The 16,287-nt window shown below is 47.6% G+C and overlaps 2 protein-coding genes across 2 annotated transcripts in view; both read right to left on the bottom strand.

Annotated features, from left to right (window-relative positions):
• Positions 1,108 to 3,769, bottom strand: RPS17 (ribosomal protein S17; the record flags this gene model as incomplete). Its single annotated transcript, NM_001001634.1, is given in 4 exon segments — positions 1,108 to 1,235; positions 2,430 to 2,495; positions 2,951 to 3,056; positions 3,617 to 3,769. Coding segments are annotated over 4 exon segments (406 nt in total), but the record flags the coding sequence as incomplete, so codon positions are not given.
• The window catches only part of CPEB1 (cytoplasmic polyadenylation element binding protein 1), a gene marked incomplete at its 5' end in the record, with an annotated part of 53,355 nt that continues 44,770 nt past the window's right edge, over positions 7,703 to 16,287 (bottom strand). The window contains 5 exon segments of the mRNA NM_001097510.1: positions 7,703 to 7,813; positions 9,229 to 9,309; positions 10,072 to 10,166; positions 11,453 to 11,651; positions 16,061 to 16,197. Of these exon segments, the coding sequence (NP_001090979.1) occupies positions 7,703 to 7,813; positions 9,229 to 9,309; positions 10,072 to 10,166; positions 11,453 to 11,651; positions 16,061 to 16,197 (623 nt within the window).

Here is a 16,287-nt window from a genome sequence, read left to right as displayed (position 1 = left end):
AAAAGACAAAAAAAAAAAAAAAAAAAAGAAAGAAAAAGAAAAGCATTGGAGGGAATGCTGAAAGACATGAAAACTAGATGCAGTGATTCTCTGTTGGATCCTGGACCAGGAAAAAACTATGAAAGACATTATTGGGAAAATTGGCACAAATTGACTCTGGGCTATGGATTTAGGAAACAGTATTGTATCAATGTTACATTTCCTGATTTTGATCATTGATCTGTGGTTAAGAAGTTTCCAGTTCTTAGGAAATTGACATTTGTAACAAAAGGGCACCTCAATGGATCAGAAAAAAGCATGTGGGAGTTTGCTTGCCTTGATGCACATTGAGAACGCAGTATTGTCACTGCAGCTGCTGTAGTATGGGTTCTATCCCTGGCCCAGGAACTTTCACATGCTGAGTGCAGCCCCCTCCCTGCCAAAAAAAGAAAAAAATCGTGTCTATATATAGAATTTAGAGCAATTGAGGCAAAATGTGAACTGGTACTACCTTGCAGAGATCCATGTGCACGTGTACACAAACACGCCAGTGGTATAACCATTCTTCCCACCCAACACAGACAACTGGACTAACAGCCTCAGCAGACCCCTAAGCTCAGATCCATCTACCCAGTGTGCTCTGCCTCCCCTTAAGATGACATGTTATTTCATTAATGCTCCTCCACACACATGTTGTTTACACTCCCCTATGCTCCAGGTACTGGGCCCAACAATGGATAGAGACAAAGAACACCACTGGCCCCACCTCCAACCTTGTCACCCTCTCAAGATGGGTAGGTTAATTCAAATTGTGGGTACCCGGGAGAGACATGGACACTTGAAGCATGCAAGGCAAGGAGGCAAAGGCATCTCCTGACTTCTGCCTGAAGCCAGAGTGAATGCTCAGGGCCTGCAAGGACCAGGCAAGACAGAGCTGGCAACCAAACTAGTAGTGCAGTTTTCAGGCTCAGGCCTCTGAACACATCCATTATCTGTATAGGCACTGCCCGGGGGCCACTTACAAGTGCTCACACTGCAGACCACTCTTCTTTAGAACACTTTTCCCTTGAGAAAGAATTCCTGCCCTTAGTTCCACTGGCACCCAACCCCACAGATGACACAGGCAAGGTTGTTGACTGAGGTTTATTCAAAATATTACAGCATAGCAGAAAGACTCAAACGGCTCCACGTGGTGTTTTGAAATTCATCCCAACTGTAGGCTGAGTGACTTGCAGGTTGGACAGACTGCCAAAGTCCTGGAATAACAAAAAAAAATGGACTTAGTATGGCTATACCATGAGATCTGTGGTCAGAGTCCCAGTACTACCATTAGGCCATGGTTTTGTCAGCCTCCAATGGCTTGGGGCAGATTGGTGGGACCCTGCAGAAAACCAGAGAGCTTTCTCTTCTCCACCACCCCAGAGCAATAAACTCCTAAGGTGGTCTATCTGAGATCTGAAGGACACTATACTCCAACAGCCATTAGGGAGCTGTCATGTGCATTTTAAGACATTTAACAGCATCCCTGGCCTCCATCCACTCATGTCTGCTGGTATCTCCCAGCTGTAACAACCAATAACGTGTCCAGATGTTAACAAATGTCCCCTGGGAGTGAGGAAAGCAAAACCTGGCCCTTTGAGAATCACTGGTCTAAGGCATGAAGTGCCACTTCATTTCCAGGAGCAGCCTCAGGAAGGACAAGGTCAGGGCCTGCCTTTAAGCTGGCTCAATCTCAGTGACTGGGGCAAAGCATCCAATAGCCCACCACATACCTGGAACTTAATTTCCCATTTTATCCTCAAAAACCAGTGATCATAAAAAGGAAAAATGAAGTTGCTCTAATTCACAAACTGCCTCCTGGACTTTGAAGCTCATTTTCCTCAAACTGCCTCAGCACTAAGATAAGCCACTGAAAAGACACACATCAAAACTGTATTGAAGACAGCTGAACCACTCAAGAAATGCCCCATCAGCAACTGGGAATGAGACCACAGGTGACTGGAATGGGTCAGCATACAGACACAGAGGAAAGCAGGCAGAGAAAAGAACCAGGGCTGGAACCAAGGGGAGGCAAATGTGAGAAGCCAGCCAGGAAAGAAGGAGTGCCCTGAGAAGAAGAGCCACTGGATTTGGGAGTTATCTTCATGAGAAAAGCAAACTGAACCTACAGTAACAAGCTAAACCCATTTTGGAGGCAGTCTAGTTTAGTGGTTAGCAGTATGGATGAAATTCTCATTCCTGCCACCTACTAATTTTGCAATTACCATCTTATAAAATGTAATTAACAGGACATGCCTATAGGATATTGTGAGAAAAAGGAAAACAACGCACAAAGAATGTTGAGAATACTTGATGTATTTTATGGATTCAGTAAGTGTTACCTATCACAGAGAGAATGCTACTGATGGTGACCAGGGGCGCCCTACTTCAGGAATTCAGCAAACACTTACCAAGAGTTTCAGCATCTCCTTAGTGTCAGGATCTACTTCAATGATCTCCTGATCCAGGGCTGAGACCTAGAAGGAACAAGGCAGGCCCCAAATAGCAATGAGTTATCTCTCACTTTCCGTGCCTTTTCTCCAAGATTCTTAAATGAGGAAAAAAAAGGGTGGTGGGGTGAGGGGGGAAGACAGGGGACATAAGAGGACAGAACGGGATCTCACAAGTTCGCTATGTAGAAAACCTTAAGACTGGGTTTATACTTCAGAAATACCATGCTAGAGCAAATAAACCAGATGACATGGTAAGTCACCAAAGCAGCATCGTTACAGGCCCTCATGTGTAAAAGAGAATGAACTCACATGGGCCCAACAGGGAAGAACAAAAACTAACACACAGGCAGGTAGATCAGGGGCAAGTTCAGACTCAGCTAAGGTCTCCTTGAAAACCTTGTATCTCAAATGGTTCTCAGGAACACTGTTTTATCTTCTAAGATGAACCAGAGGCCCAGAGAAAGATCTACAAAGTTTACCTCGGGCACGTAGTTGTCTCTCCTCTCTCTCTCCTCCTCCTGCAGCTTAATGGAGATACCCCTCACTGGTCCTCTCTGAATCCGCTTCATCAGATGTGTGACATAGCTACAAAGCACAAATGTCCAGGAACACTGAGAAGGCACGCTGGCTCCCACTGGTACAGGGAACCTCTGGAGGAGTTTTAGTTCTTTCCACAGTGAGAAGGGAGAGGATTTACCATTTTAGGAGCCCTGATTCTGAATCTCCTGCACACACCCAACCCCTACACGCAGCTCCGCTTACACAGGCACGCCGGTCCCTTCGGGGTCCTATATCCTCTATGCAAATTCACTCTCCCAAGTTACTAAAACCTCCCAACAAACTTTCCTGCTCTCTCCCAGGAATCATTTTCTTTCCTCCGAGTTACAATCTACACAACTGAGCATTTAATCTCGTTGTCCTTTACTGTAAATGTCAACCTTCCAGGGATCGACCGTGGCCAACCTCGTCAAGTGCCGTCGCCCGTCAAGCCGCCAAACACAAAGCGAACACAAGACAACCGCTGCAAGAAACCCGGCAAATGCACACCCCCAGCGCCCCGCCCGAATCGGAGCCCAAACGGCCCCGCGGGGCCGTGGCTCCGCATCTCCCACCCGGCGCGGGAGCCGAAGGCCGGGCCAACTCACCCTGCGATCTTGTTGCGGAGCTTCTTGCTGGGAATAATGGCAATCTCCTCGCACACGCGCTTGTTGGTGTGGAAGTCGTTGCCCAGGCGCGTGTAGTACTTCTCAATGATGACCCGGGCAGCCTTCTTCACGGTCTTGGTGCGAACGCGCCCCTGCGGGTGGAGAAGACAGGGTCACTCCTGACTCAGGGTGCCCCTCCGGGAGCAGCGCGGGGACAGCCTGACTGGAGCGGGGTTCGCGGCCCGGAGCTAAGCCCGGGAGAGGGCCAGCCAGGTGAGGCTGGAGCGCCGGGTCAACGCGGAAACCAGCGGCCCACGGAGGCTTCGGCCTCACAGGCCCCGGCACACCGCCCTGCGGGCTGGGGGCGGTGGAAAGTGGCGGATGGAGGAGGATTGGAGGGATGGCAGCTTTGAGCCAAAACACCTACCATCTTGGCGGGTTCTCGGTAAAAGAGGAAACAGGAAGCACAAGAGAGGCCTATAAAGCGCAGGCCAGAAAGCCGCTTCCGCCTAGCCTGGGACTTGCTGAGCCGCCTCCAGGGAACCACAGCGACCCCTGGCAGAGCGGGGCGGAAGTGTGGCCGGAGCCGCCGTCCAGTAGGCGGAGCGAGTGCTTGAGCCTCCCCCTGATGGGTGGAGCTTACCTTCCACCTCCAGCCACGTCTAAGGCTGTCTTGGGCAGGCTTCTCAAGCCCGATTCTTGTGATTAGATCGCCGGAGTGCTCTACACTAGGAGTTGAACATCTCTTCTTCACAGGCCGAGGAGAAGGAGGAAGGCTTAAGAGCTCTAGCTAAGGCAGGAGCGAGGAAAAGTGAGGGGATGCGGATGGCGCCCGGGATAGGGCCGCCTCCCAGTGCTTGGGTCAGAGACTTGTCTAACCTTGCGTAGGTTAGACACAGGTGCAACTGGGAGAGAATTGTCTCACTTCTTCCCAGTCGTTTGCTCAGGTGTCACTATACCAAAGGGGCTTTCCCTACAGTTTATATAAAGTAGTACCGTTACCCTTTTAGTTTTTTAGCATCACTATCTTTTTTTTTTTTTTTTTTTTAACGGAGCGCAGCAGTAGTTCTCCTTGTGGTGCAATGAGATCAGCGGTGTCTCTGCAGCCACTGGGACTCAGGTTCCAGCACAGCACAGTGGGTTAAGGATTTGGTGTTGCCACCCTCAGATCTGATCCCTGGCCAAAGAACTCCACAAGCCTCAGGGAGGCCAAAAATGAAAAAAAAAGGGGGGGGTGTTCCTGGGTCAGGGATTGAATGAGAGCTGGAGCTGCGACCTACACTGCAGCTGTGGCAATGCCAGCTCCTTTAACCCACTATGCCAGGCTGGTAATTGAACCTGCACCCCCAAAAGGCACCCAAGCTGCTGCAGTTGGATTCTTAACCTATTGTGCCACAGTGGGAATTCCTAGCATTGCTATCCTTTTAAAGTTGCTTTGGTATTTCTTAGCACATGTCACAGTGACTTGTCTGTTTTCCCAGCCAAGAGTGAGTTCTGTACCCGTAAGAGCTGTTTTGCCCTTGAACAGTGCCCAGCAAAAAGTAAATTTCTCAAATATTTAAGTGAAGGGCCCAGTTCACCTGCAGTTCTCCCAACTAAAACAGCTCCTCCAACCACCACTGTTCTTCAGGCTGTTCCTGCCATACTCATCCACAAACCAGGCCTTCTGAAGCCAGCAGCACAGGAGACCTCTGATGGCCTCATTAGCCTAGAGAGTACCCTATTCCTTCTCTGCAACTCTGCTCAAGTGGGTTCTAGGCCCCCACCCAACTTAAGAGGTGGCTGCCCAAGTTGGATGAGTTAGTGGGCACTGGCTGTCATCCCTCAACTCATCTCCTGGTCACCTTGGGCAGTCCAATCAGACTCTTTAAACTGAATGGGAATGGAAGGCTGAGGGACATCAAGCCCTTGCCCTGAAAGTAGCACCTTGACAAAGGGGAGAGGAGATGGCTCTCAGAAAAAAATACCAAAAGGGAAGGTCAGACTCTTCCAAAACCATTATAGGAACTGAGTTTCCAAGACCACTGTAGGAATTGAATTTACAGGCAAACTTCAAATTAAGCTGATGCCGGCCAGGTCTCAAATGAAAGATGAGGCCACTGATTCTTGGCTGAGGGACTCCTCACCAGCTACAATAGTGGGTTCTTGCACCTCTCACCCAACAGATGCTTCAGTATGCAGGTCTCCTTCCACCTCAGATTAAAATGGAAACTTTCAAAGGATCACTCCAATATCAGGCCCAGGCACACACAACCTACCTGAAAAAATCATCAGTAGACCCTTTCACAAATCCTGGGAGCCTGTGAGAAAGAGTCTAGATGATAGAGCTCTCTGCAGAAGAGCAAAAATTTACTCCATCTCAGGAAGGATCTGGGTCTGCACAGGTAGCCTGTCAAGAAGAATGAGCTCTGAGGCTTACAGAAGCTGAGAACCATCGGTTCGTGCTGACCACTGAGGAGCTATGCCTCCAGTTTCTCCAAGCTGGGTCTGGGATTATGGGAAGAGGAGCCCCAAGAAGTTTAATTGTGAGGGCTTTCAACACACTTGGACTAGAAGTACCCACTTACCAGAGAGATGCCTCCCAGATGCATTTGGCCATGGAAACGTTCTTGCCTGTAAGAACGACTTACAGGGGCAAGACTTCCACACTGCCCCACCACCACAGAAAATCCAAGGAAACATAAGTTTTTACTTTGGAACCTAATTACCCCTCTGCCCCCCTGTTCCCACACTGCAGACACAGAGACAGAACCAGAACTCTGCTGCAACGTGTTTATTATGTGCCAAAAAAACTACACCACAGCTTACTCCACACATCTGTAGGAGAGTGCAGTCTTGCCTGCATATACTACAATGAGGTAGAGACTTCACACACAGCTTCACAAAACCCACAGAGTAGCTGGGATATGCAACGATGCAACTCAGCAGGAGGGAGGAGGGAGGTTATGACACTGGTTCTTTGGCACACAGCTTCCCAAAGAGGGGCAAGTCTTTTTTTTGTTTTTTGTTTTTGTTTTTTTTTTTAAAGAAAAAGTCAAGTTTTCAAATTCCAGTAGCATTTTAGTCAACTGCAACTGTGGGTTCATACATTTCTCAAATGAAAGAAATAAGGGAAGGGTACTTGTCCCCTCTGAGAAAGGGCTCCTGTGAGCCTTCATCTGCCCCCACCAAAAAGCAGCCCTTTTTAGCTCAGTTTACAAAAGAAAAAAAGTCCTGTGACTTTGTGATTAAAAACTTCTATCAACCCTCCCCCCCCACATAAGTGCAACTTAAGAAGGTGCAATATACAGCAGCCGCTCAAACACCGTTTATCAGGTCCAGTTTCAAATCCAAAAAAAGGTTTTTTTTTTCTTGGTTGCAAATGTCTTGATTTGCAACTGTGAGAAACAGTGACCAGCAGTCCCCCAGACACAAATTTGCTATAATGTTAAAAGCTGCCAAGAAAGAAAAAAAAAAATCTCTTGTTCCAAACGACTTAAAAACTGTTTTAAGGAGTGTAAAAAGGAACCGGTAAAAACCCTGGAGCGTGAAATATGAAATATGATTTTGGTTTAAATGAAGAGCAAAGTCTCCTTGTTGTTTACAGTAAAAAACACCAGCTGAACACTCAGTTTATGCCGTTCAGGTGGGGGTTAAATAAATGGAAAGGCACTGTATGGCAACTGCAAGAATGAAACCAATGAGACCTGCACATCATCACCATCAGTATTGCAAGGAATGTAAAAAAGCGCTTTTAATAAATAAACCTAGATGTAGGCTCGTGTCAATACCTCCTGGACACGTAGTTTCTTTTTTGCTTTTCATCCGCAAAATGAGAAAACTAAAATCTGGGAAAACTACAGAGTCGCTTGGAGGGTGAGCCAGAGGGTCCTTGCCCTGGCACACCCCCTGAAAACAAAACCCGACAAAACTCATTGTGCATTAATTAGTGCAGAAACAAAGACAGATGCAGCAAGTGCAAAGGTGACTACGATTTTCCCTTGTCCTCGGGAAGCCAGCTCCCTGGTCGCCAGTGGCAGGTGGTGCAGGCTATGGCTTGACCTGCCAGCCTTGGGCGCCACAGGCCACTGGGCAGGGCCAGCTCCTCTAGCTGGCATCTCGGTTCTTCTGGTTCCGCATCAATGGGCTGTGGTGGCGTAGGCCCTCCACGCTGTGCCGCCAGTGCCAGCAGCTTCGGCAGAAGTACTTGAAGCACACCTGGGTGGAAGGGAGAAAAAGGGAAAGAAGCCAGCCTGTGTCAGCACCAGCCAGAAGGGCAGGTATATGAGCTGTCTGCTCCACCTGAGAGGGGGTGGGGGATTCTGATGGCCTCTGTGGGGCTAGAAGAGATGGCCCTGGAGATCGTTCTCACCCCTAACACAGACACCTGACCGACCACAGCAAATCCACTGTCTATGTTTCTACAGGTGCCTGACACAAACACGCTGGGCTCCAATTGTGTACAGACACCAGCCAGCTTCCCTCATCTTCTCTCACCAGCACAGCTGCTCTTCCAGTCCCCAACCTTCTCACCTTCTGTAAGAGCAGTTGTATGTCACAGCTGCTAACATGGGAGAACATTTAAAGACAGTGACTTCAGGTCTTAATGTCAGGCAAAGTGGCTTCTTCTTCACATTTAGTGTTGAGAGGTGACTGGGCACAGACCTCAGTGCCAGCCCCACATTCTTGGTGGCTGTGTAAACTCAGGCAAGCTACTAACTTCCAGTCAATTATCTGAAAATGGGGATTATCCATGAATGATGCTGACACACAAAAGCCTAGAAGAGGCTAATCTGATCAGAGAGATACTTATTCTCAGGCTTTACTTAGCAACCCAAACTTATTCCACACTCTCATTTTGCAGTCTCTGATTAACTAATCTACCCAGAGTCTCCACACCTGAGTGATAGTACCACTACTAAAATCACTAAGTATGGACACGTTGCTAGTGTTCAAACAGGCCCAAACTTCTCTTGTTGCCAGCAACACTGACACCACTTGGAAACTTGTCAGAAACCAGAAATCCCAGGCTACACTCCAAACCCCCGCATCAGAATCTGCAGTCACACAAGATCCTCAGGTCGTAGTATACATTGGTATGAGTATAAGAAGCACTGTCTGAATGCATCCAGATCTGTGCTCTCACCCAGAAATACTCAACAAAAACTATTGTGCTGCTTTCTGCCTGCTTCTGACAACTGTGAGTACAAGTAGGTACAAATATCAAAACAGTCCAGAGGTTCAGAAGTAAATCAAGAAGGCTTCCTTGCAAAGGGGAAAATCAATCGAGAAGGCTTTACAGTTAGAACAACAGTGCTTGGCTTGTAGGTACTGCTGACTACACCCACCTGGGCGCCTATCACCCTCAAACACCACCTATGAGCACTAGTGCCAATACTGTACACCAACCTCCCAGGCAAGGAGATAGCTGAAGCATCAAGACTCAATGAGCTTTCCTAACAGCTCTGGGCCAAGTGTGTCTCTGGACTGACCATCAGCAAACATTACTGCTGCGTCTTCTCTGCTCTCAGACAACCAGTAGATCTTCAACATTCCATGTGACGAATGTGGCAAGACGATCTTAAATTGAGGGTGGGGGCTTTACAGACATCTCAAGTGCCCAGGGGACTCACCTGATCACGACAGAAGAAAGGACCAGGCTGAGAACTGCAGATATGACACAGAGAATCTTCCAGGTAGGGGTCAATCTGAACCTGCACAAAGTAAAATAAGATAATGAAGATGGTTCTCACCAGGAAGCTAAATGGGTCAGAGGAGAGAGAATGCTATGGGCTATCCATATGAATACAGGGTTTTTCCTGTTTTTTTTTTTTTTTTTCCCCATCTTTTCTAGGGCCGCACCCTCAGCATATGGAGGTTCCCAGGCTAGGGGTCTAATCGGAGCTGTAGCCACCAACCTACGTCAGAGCCACAGCAACATGGGATCCAAGCCGCATCTGTGACCTACACCACAGCTCACGGCAACACCAGATCCTTAACCCACTGAGCGAGGCCAGGGATCAAACCCACAACCTCATGGTTCCTAGTCAGATTCGTTAACCACTGAGCCACGACAGGAACTCTGGTGTTCCCTGTTTTAAAGGAGGCCTAGAGAGACTTAAATGCAGAATACAGAGATCTTCAACAGCAGATATCCAAAAGTGAGAGGCACACATATTACTGCCCGGTCAGCAAAATGGACCCCAGCACTCCACCATCCAGCAACAAGTAAGCAATCAGAGGATGCACATCAGGCTATCTCACACTGCTGGTCAAGTGCTACAGCAACAGTCCTCCAGAGCAAACCAGGACTAAGCTCAATCTCAACCCTACCCCAAGTGTGTCCTCAGCAGCTTGGCTCATTCCCCAGAGCACACCCAACACAGGGACAGTGTCCATCTCAGAACGGCCCCAGGAGTAGCTGGCTCAGATCCCTCTCGATGGCCCAGAGTGAGCGTATGGACCAGCCCACTCACCTTCTTGGTGAACTTGGTGGTTTTGATCTCCACGAAAGCAGCACTGACTGCTTTCAGGTAACTACGTTGGTTATTGAAAGTCACACGTCCAGACCCTAGGAAAAACAGAAAAACTTACCTTCTAGCCAAATTCTACCAAGTGCCCACTTGCCAACACTCAGGAAACCCTGTTCCCAAATGCCGCGCTGTCCAACAGAACTATAATGTGGGCTACTTAGGTAATTTTAAGTTTTCTACTAGCCAATTTAAGTGAAAATAATGTAGTGGAATTAATTTTAATAATATTATTTTCTTTAAATATACTATTTATATACATCCAAAACATTATCATTTCAACCTATAGCACTAGGCACATTTCAAGCACAGAGTCACATTTAGCTGGTGGGACTGTATCAGACACTACAGCTGTAGACCTCGAAGGCACCAGCCCCTCGGGAACTGGCAAAGGATTTGCTGACCGTAAGCGGGAGGGAAGAGACTCCGTGTAGATGCACAGGTATGTTTGTTAAAAGGGTTCAGAGTGGAAAGCAAGATGCAAATAGGATACCCTTCTGAAGGCAGGCCCAGCCATCAAAGCCCCCCTGGCCTGGAGGTACTCCCTCCACAGACCTAGCAAGGGAGCCGGAAGCAGTTGCATTCTGCCAAGTGCCACCTCTGAAGTCCCTGTTCTCAATCTGTGGAGCAGCACAGGCAAGCACACGGTGCTCCTTCCTGACCAGATTCGGTGTGGGTGGCCGACAAAGTGTGTGGGGAGGTGGGTTAGCCATGTGTTGATCAGGCTGTTCAGGCCCTGCTCCACCTCCGAACCCCACCACTGAGATTATTCTGCCACGACTGGGGAACTGACCTCCTTCTTCAGGGGGGCCAAAAACCCAGTGATTAAGCCCCAGACTCTCCTACGCTAGGACTGCATAGGCCATGACTACCCTCTGTTGCCCGAGTCACCCAGAGTCCTCCTTCAGCCTGACCTGGTCTCTGACCCTAGAAAAGGCTGTTTTTCAAGAACTCTTAATAAAGGAAACCAGGCAAGTTCACCAGAATCCTGGCCTTTTAATGAAATACTTATTACTTGCTGTCTGTGCCAGAAGGGTTTGGCTGTGAACTCGGAGCCTCTAACCAAAGTTTCGGTCTCATTTCCACCACCTATCACCTCCTGTAGTGCTCCTACCAATGTTTCCCCTTCAAGGGATGTAGGAGAGAAGTATGGGTGCAGAGAGATCAGTACTGGTGGCTTATCTAGGAAAAGATGCTCTGCTGCTAGTATATGCTGATCTGCAGACCTGGGTCAGGCTGCTCCCTCCATTCCCATGGGGAGGTATCATAAGCTTGCTCTATATCCCAGGGGCTGCCAAGCTTTCCCAAACAAAAGTGGGACACTTACCAATGGGATACTTGTGCTTATCAGTGTCAATCCCAGCATACACCACGCCACCAAATAGGTCGTTCAGAATGGCTGCCAGGGCCTCGGCATTGAGCATTCCATGCAGGGCACCGACAAACACCGTCCTGCTGGGGTCAAGTCTCTGAGATGGGCTCCGAACAAAGTTGCTGTCAGCCAAGACCCAGGGGATCACTTGTACCTGAAAGCCACCCAAAGATAAATTAGCCCTGGCAGGAAGCTAGAGACAGGGAGGCACCTGCTCTGGAGATGCTAAGCTGGGGCTACTGAGACCCACAGGACAGGTGAGAAAGTGCAGCCCCAGGTACACAGGCATTCAGCAAGCCACCCTCACCCCAACATAGCTAAACTTGAAATTTACTGAGTCTTTGTGTCCAATATGGTAAAACTAAATGGTAGAACAGTGGTCACTCATCCTGGAAAGTAAGCAAAAGAGTCTCAAACTGTCATACCCAGGAACCTAGCACTCCATCGCAACTTTCAACTGTGTGGTTCCAAAGGACCATGGGAGCCTGATGAACAGAGAGCAGGGTCTACATTCCTTGGGACAGGAAGGATTCAGAGAAGTGACAGGACAGGATCTTGGAGATGCTTAAGGTACCCGTATGAGATGGTTACTGGCCTCATGTACACATTAGAAGGCTTGTGCCAGGAGCAGTGGGAATAAATGGAGAGAAGCAGTGTGGAAAGTCACACACAGGAGATCGCAGAGCAGAGTAACACTAGGACAGGAGGTGACCATGTCCTTTGTCTCCGAATCCCGAGCCTAGAACAACATCTGGCATAGCAGGCAGAAGGCTCCAGAATAAAGTGAGTTGACAGATGATCAGTAAATGTTTTAGAAGATTAATCTGTGAAGACTTTTTTTTTTTTTTTTAACAAAATGTCTCAAGACAGGAAGAGCTTTGAGGCAGAAACCAACAAGGAGGCAAAACGGTAGTTCAGAGGACAGATGGTGAAGACTGGAGAAGGCTGGTAGTTCACTGGGCACAGAACAGATCAAGACTAAGAAGATCCTTCATCAGGAGAATCTGCAGAATTCAGACCATCTAGGGCACAGAGGGAAAACAAGGAAGAATCAGAACTGCTGGCTTATGCACCTAGATGACCTTGGGATGAGAAAGCCTGGCACAAGTTTCCAGGGGAAGCCAATTTCACCAGAAGATGAAAAAGCCCCTTTTGCTTTTTTTCCACTCCCATGGGAAAGTATCCCAATCTTGGTCCACATCCCAAGGGCCATCAAGCTTTCCAAGCTTTTTCTTACACCAAACAGAAGAGTTTATGGTCAGAGGACATCTCAAAGAAAGGCCCCACAGGAAAGTGGTGTTCATGTAGGACCTGAGACTAGAGAGGTGAGTCTGGGTCTAAAGCTTCGAGCAGAGCCACAGAAGTGAGTAATTTGTCTGATATGGGAAAGCAACAGGGGGGACTCAAACACCAACTACACTGGTGGTGCAGAGGGTGAACACGAAGGACATACAGGGTCAGAGAGGTGTGAGAACCATGGCAGCCTACAGTCTATGCATCAAAGAAGGACACTAAAACACCGCAAGGTGATGAGGGACTAGGAGCCAGGAAGGCATCTGCAGGGGCACTGACCTGCAGTGGTCAGTGTAACAGCAGCCTCTCCCTGTGGAGGCAGGGGACAGGGGAAAAGTCCTAGAATATCCTAAGGTGGGATGACTGCATGAGCTCCACGCAGCAAGAAAGGAGAGAGGGTAGGGAAGCCGTAGGTCACTGCCAGAGGACAAAACGTGAACTAACACCAGGAAACACCTGTAAAACAAAGAACCAGCTTTGTTACATGGATTATTTATTTTAAATCAAATGTGACCATCTCAATAAAATGGGCGTTTTCTTCCCCTTACCCTACAGATTTTAATATACTTTCCTTTTTTTTTCTTTTTTTTTTTTTTTTGTCTTTTTGCCATTTCTTGGGCTGCTCCCGTGGCATATGGAGGTTCCCAGGCTAGGGGTCTAATCGGAGCTGTAGCTGCCAGCCTACGCCAGAGCCACAGCAACACAGGATCCAAGCCACATCTGCCACCTACACCACAGCTCACAGCAACGCCAGATCGTTAACCCACTGAGCAAGGCCAGGGATCAAACCCGCAACTTCATGGTTCCTAGTCGGATTCGTTAACCACTGCACCATGATGGGAACTCCTCCCTTTTTTTTTTTTTTTATTTTGTTTTTTTAGGGCCACACCCACGGCATATGGAAGATCCCAGGCTAGGGGTGTGGGATCTGAGCTGCATCTGCAACCTATACCACAGTTCATGGCAGCACTTGATCCTTGACCCACTGAGTGAGGCCAGGGATGGAACCCGCAACCTCATGGTTCCTAGTCCGATTCATCTCTGCTGCGCCATGACGGGAACTCCAAGAGCAGTTTTAGATTCACAGCAAAAATGAGCTGAAAATGTGGAGTTTCCTATATACTTCCTGCCCCCTACACATGCACAGCCTCCCCCACTTTCAACACCCTGAGGAGTGGTACCTTTGTTAAAATCAGGTAGCCTACACAGAAACATCATCATCCCAAATCCATGGTTTACTTTAGGGTTCACACTTGGTGTTTGTTGTACTCCTGTAACTCTATGGGTGTAATGGCCTGTATCTACCATCATGGTATCATAGAGAGTGTTTTCACCATCCTTAAAATCCTCTGTGTGCTGTCTAGTCATCCTTCCCTCCCCCATTACCCTGGCAACTGCTGGTGTCTTTACTAAAATAGGCATTTCGATTCCCCATTTTTTTAAAGATGAGGAAATGAATTTTCAGAGATACTAAATGTCTAGTCCAATATCACAAAAGTAATGTACTCTGGGGAGTTCCCATTGCAGTTCAGCAGAAAAGAATCCGACTAGAATCCATGAGACAGCAAGTTTGAGCCTTAGCCTTGCTCAGTGGGTTAAAGATCCGGTGTTGCCATGAGGTATGGTATAGGTTGCAGACTCGGCTCAGATTTGGCATTGCTGTGACTGTGGTGCAGGCCTGCAGCTGTAGCTCCAATTTAACCCCTAGCCTGGGAACCTCCATATACTGCAGGTGTGGCCCTAAAAATACAAAAAAAAAAAAAAAAAAAAAAAAAAGGCAATGTACTCTGGAATCAAATCTTTAAAAGTAACATGTACTCCTGAGTTCAAAATTTCCATGGACAAATGGTTCTCAAACACCACCACTAGGACCACTTGGAGAACTTGGTTAAAACAGAGATTCTTTTTTCTTTTTTTAAAAATGACTTTCCTGAATGTGGTGATGGCTCTAACTTGTGAAATGGTCCAGTGGGCTCTGGCTCCGTGCGGTGGCTGCACAGCACTCAGCACTTGCTGTGCTGCAGTGGAGGGTGCTGGCAGCCTCAGTTAGCCAAAAGCAGGGAAGAAGCAGCACTCTCCCCAGCAGACGCCGCTGAGAAGGTATGTGTGAATCAAGTTTTATAAATCAGGGCTCTCCTGGAACCATAGATCTCTCTGCTCCTTGCTCCTTCTAACAGTACATTGTGCTGTGAATGTCTCACTTTCTACTGTGTTTTATTTATTTGTTTTAATTGAAGTATAGTTGATACAATGTTGTGTTAGTTTCAGATGTACAGCAAAGTGCTTCAGTTATACATACATATATATATATATATATATATATATATATATATTCTTTTTCAGATTTCTTTCCCATATAGGTTATTACAGAATATTGAGTAGAGTTTCTTGTGCTATACAGTAAGTCCTTGTTGATTATCTAGTTTATACACAATAGTGTGTATGTGTTAATCTCAAACTCTTAATTTCTCTCTCCTCACTCCATCCCCTTTGGTAACCACAAGTTTGTTTTCTATGTCTATGAGTCTGTTTCCGTTTCATGAATAAGTTCACTTGTACTATTTTTTAGATTCCACACAGAAGTGAGACCATATATTTGTCTTTCTCTGACATACTTCACTTAGTATGATAAAAAGTGGAGCTTCTGAAGCTCCACAGAAACGGACTTAGTCCAAGAACATGCAAGGAGGCTCCCAGGTAGGGTGACTCTAGCTAGAGACCCACAATGCAGAGGGCACACACAGTTATTGCCAGAAAAGGTGCACAGAGAATCATCGGGAGAGAACTACACACTAATGACACCCTGAATGAAGTGAAGAAGTGATCCATGGGTGGGTGTGGGCTAAAGAGGGATACACCCACCCCAGCCTGGTAGAGGTCAGAAGGCACAGCCTGAAGGCAGGACTAGGGAGATATGACTGGAGATTATCAGTTAAGGCCAAGCTGAGAAAGTTGCTATTTTCAATTTCATTTCTAAGATGACAGGTTTGGGACAGAAGTGTTGGCCAGAATAAGAAGAGGAAAATACGAGATGAGAGAGAGTTTGATCTCCATGGGCAGAAGCACACGCATACCATTCAGGTCCATGGTGGTAGTGGTTTTAATGTAACCGAGAGACTGTTGTTGTATTTACTGTGAGGCAAGAAGAACAGCCCTCTTGCCTCAGTAGGAATACTTACCTGCAGCCTGTGTGTGTATCCACCCACCCCACGAAATCCACTGTCTCATATGTGCCAATTACCAGTCCAGAAAGATGCTGTGCCAACTCACCTCCTTGCAGCGCATCCTTCGGCTGGACATCTTGAAGTAATATTCACTCAGGCCATCTGGGTTCAGTGAGTCACGAGAACAAGCCTGAAGCAAGGCCCGGACAGACTTCTCTAGTTCGAAGACCAGATACACATACCCTATTCCCAATGGAAGGAGAAACTGCATTAACATCCCTCAGGCGACGACTCCTCAGCCTTGATTTCACAGCAGGGAGTTTCTGCCGAGAA

This window comes from Sus scrofa, chromosome 7 (assembly GCF_000003025.6).
Source record: "Sus scrofa isolate TJ Tabasco breed Duroc chromosome 7, Sscrofa11.1, whole genome shotgun sequence".
In the NCBI taxonomy this organism is placed as follows: domain Eukaryota; kingdom Metazoa; phylum Chordata; class Mammalia; order Artiodactyla; family Suidae; genus Sus; species Sus scrofa.
Note: the sequence above shows the minus strand (reverse complement) of the source record. Positions and strands in the feature narration are given on the sequence as shown.